The sequence below is a fragment of the Pygoscelis adeliae genome, unplaced genomic scaffold, assembly GCF_000699105.1.
Source record: "Pygoscelis adeliae isolate BGI_AS28 unplaced genomic scaffold, ASM69910v1 Scaffold482, whole genome shotgun sequence".
Taxonomy (NCBI): Eukaryota; Metazoa; Chordata; class Aves; order Sphenisciformes; family Spheniscidae; genus Pygoscelis; species Pygoscelis adeliae.
In genome coordinates this window covers 391,550-394,630 of record NW_008824192.1, presented here as the reverse complement: position 1 = coordinate 394,630, position 3,081 = coordinate 391,550, and the positions used below count along the sequence as shown (strand labels likewise).

The 3,081-nt window shown below is 51.4% G+C and overlaps 1 protein-coding gene across 1 annotated transcript in view; it reads left to right on the top strand.

Annotated features, from left to right (window-relative positions):
* ETV7 (ets variant 7) overlaps nt 1–1,857 on the top strand; it is an 8,879-nt gene extending 7,022 nt beyond the window's left edge. The window contains exons 7-10 of the mRNA XM_009334763.1: nt 5–77; nt 389–531; nt 896–996; nt 1,658–1,857. Coding sequence (XP_009333038.1) covers nt 5–77; nt 389–531; nt 896–996; nt 1,658–1,769 — 429 coding nt within the window. The 3' untranslated portion in view covers nt 1,770–1,857. The remainder of the gene's footprint in view (nt 1–4; nt 78–388; nt 532–895; nt 997–1,657) is intronic.
* The last annotated feature ends 1,224 nt before the right edge of the window (nt 1,858–3,081 follow it).

Genomic DNA, 3,081 nt, shown 5'->3' with positions numbered 1-3,081 from the left:
GGAGGGCAGCTGCAGGGCAGGTGCCATCTGCTCTTTTCCTAAAACCCTGTTGGCCCCAGTGGATGGGAAAATTGCAGGTAAACACGAATTTATAGCCTGGTTCCTTGGGGAAATGAGGTTGTGCTTTGTCCTGCCTGCCCATCTGTCTCCCTTCCATTTATTCCCTGCATCAGTGTGTGCTTCCCTGCCTCAGTTTCCCCACCTGAAAAATTGTAGTTCCTGCTAGCGTTTTGAGATCTAGCAATGGAAGTGCTGTGCATGAGCTCTGGGCTCTTCTTATATTTATTATCACTACTAGCATGTGCAACCCTGTTGCTGATTGACCCTCACTGGAGCATAGGTGCCTTAGTGGGAGCTCTGTGACTATTTATTTTCCACCAACGCTCAGACTGCAGGTTGCTGTGGGATTATGTGTACCAACTCCTCTCTGACAGCCGCTATGAGCCTTACATCAAGTGGGAAGACAAGGAAGCCAAGGTTTTCCGGATCGTTAACCCCAATGGACTTGCCCAGCTCTGGGGGAACCATAAGGTAAATGCAGTTGAGAACAAATCTGTCAGTCCTGCACTTCTGCATGTTGCCTTCATGACCTGTTCCCCAGAGCTGATGGCAAAAGGATTGGTAAGGGTGAGACAGAGTGGGCGCAGGGCTACTGGGAGATGCCAACCTCCTGGTGATTAAAGAGGGAGGCTTCTTCATCCCCTGGAAGGCAAACCATGATGGCTGTGGACCCAGAAGCGAGTCTGGGTTAGAGACCCAGACCCACACTGCAGCCTGCAATGCCCAAGAACCACCTTGAATGTCCCACATGTGGTCCTGCTGCAGACAGACTCAAACCAGGTGTTGGTGCTTGCTTTTACTCAACCTCCCCCCCCAATTCTTTTTTTCCTTCCAGAACCGCATGAACATGACATATGAGAAGATGTCACGAGCGCTCAGACATTACTACAAACTCAACATCATCAAAAAGGAGCCAGGGCAGAAGCTGTTGTTCAGGTGAGATGAAGCAGATCAGAGAAACGAGCTGCCTGGCACAGTGCAGATGGGGCACGGGAGGGCGGTGAGCTCCAGATGTTGGCAGCTGCTTCATCCAGCAAGATCCTCCCCTGCAAATGCAACACCCCGGTGGGTTTGTGTCCAGGCTCCATCCTGTGCGAGCTGGGAGCTGGGCTGCCTGGGCTGCGGGTCCCATCCGATGCACGTTCCAGGGCTGTGGGCCAGCAACCTGCCCCGGGGCCAGCATCCTCTCCTGCATCGGGTCCAGCTGGTGCTGGAGGAAATGCCCCCGAGCCCACTCAAGCTGGACAGGTCCCTCCTGTTCCCCAGTGACACCAGGTCTGAAGTCCACCTCCAGACAGAGGAAGGGGTGGAAATAAGTCAGGAACCTCCTGTTTTCAGTGCTGGCTGCTTCCCTGGGACTAGTCTGGACTTAAAATGCCAGCTCTGGGCCGATGAGTGCTGAGCTTTGTCTTCCCAGGCTCAGTGCATCCTGGGAGCAAAGCAAGAACTGGGATCCTCAGCAAAGCCCAGGGATGGCAGATACCCTCCGGCGAGCTCCAGAGCTCAGCTTGATGAGGGCAAGGGCCTCCAGCATTTGCAGCCTGGTTTGGGGCTGGGTTTGGACATGCCCTTAAAGCCATTGAAAAATGTATTGCAGGTTTTTGAAGACTCCTGGAGAGATCATCCATGAGAAATCCAGCAAACTGGAGCAGCTGGAGAATGAGGACCATGAGGATTTGAAAGAAGACCCACTGGAGGTTTCACCGTAGGAAATCTTTGAAGGTGGCACTTGCAGTGCATTGCAGACAGGCTTGTGCTCAGGTGGGAAGTGCTGGCGTCTCTTGCATCTCCCGGACAGAAGGCCACAGAGCTGGTCCTGGATTTCAAAACCTGCCCTGAGCCAAAGCTGTGACATCTCTAAGGCTGCATTAGCAAAACACACCGAGAAACTGTCCCCCAGCCCCAAAAGCACAGGTGAACATGTGGGCTGGTCTTCTGCTCACTTCTCTTGTGTCCTCTGGGAGGGAATGTGATATTTCTGCTCTGTAAATTTTGATGCTTGTCTTTAAGGTTTAAACTTGCTGGTAAAGACTTACAGCGTTCTTAGAGCGAGATGTGCTGAGTGGAGAGCACCGGAGCACGTGCTCCTGGTCAAACATCTACCAAAGTGCTTTTGCAGAGAGCAGTGGCCCTAAGTGTGAACACGCTCTGAATCTGAGCCATGTTCCAGATTCGAGAATGGACTTACATTGCAGATGTGCTGTGCACTGTAATCTCACTGTCTCCTGTGGGGTTCCTCCTGTGATTAAGGGTGGAAGTGTGCTGAAATACCTGCCTGGATCAGGCCTTGCTGGAGCTCCAGGCTGCGCGGATGCCCTAAGCTGAGTCTCATTTTAACTCCTTTCCCTCCATGCAATGCTTTTTTTAATTAGGTGACTAAATAATGTGAAAAGAAACAAAGTCAGTAATGAATATGACCGCACTCATCGTCAGACACATGGTTATTTGCTGGAGTCCGAAGCAGGAATACCTGCAACCCCAGGCACTGTTAGTGACCTGGGAGGAACAATGTGTGTGTGCTTTTTAAGTCCGAAAATATCCACCAATATTTTCAGATTGCTTTTCATTGAGAAAATAAAATCCTGTGACTGTGTAAGGCTGAAAATCCCAATTCTTGCTAGTTGAAGGTCTGAAACTGAGAAATCCAAGCCTTCCTCATTTAAAACTAGCTTCTGTTGGCACCCGGATCTTGTCCCCATGCTCGGCAGCCCCTAAACAAGAGTGCAACAGTCCGATCTGCTCAGCAGCCGATGGGTGAACGCCGCGCAAACACATGGCGTTTTGTAGCTACGTGGACAAGCCCAGGTACAGGTCGTGAAGCAGCATCGTGTTTCATGGCTGATAGGAAAAGGTGAGTTCCTTCCAACCTTGGTTTTGTGCCACTGCAGAAATTATCCTGCTGCCTCGTATCTTTGCTCTGGACCCTTTCCCAAACCCGGGCTGCCATCTCAGAGCTGCATCAGTGCTGCTTTTGGGGCAGCAATGCTGTGAATGGGTCTGGGAACTGTCAGTCTTGTGAAG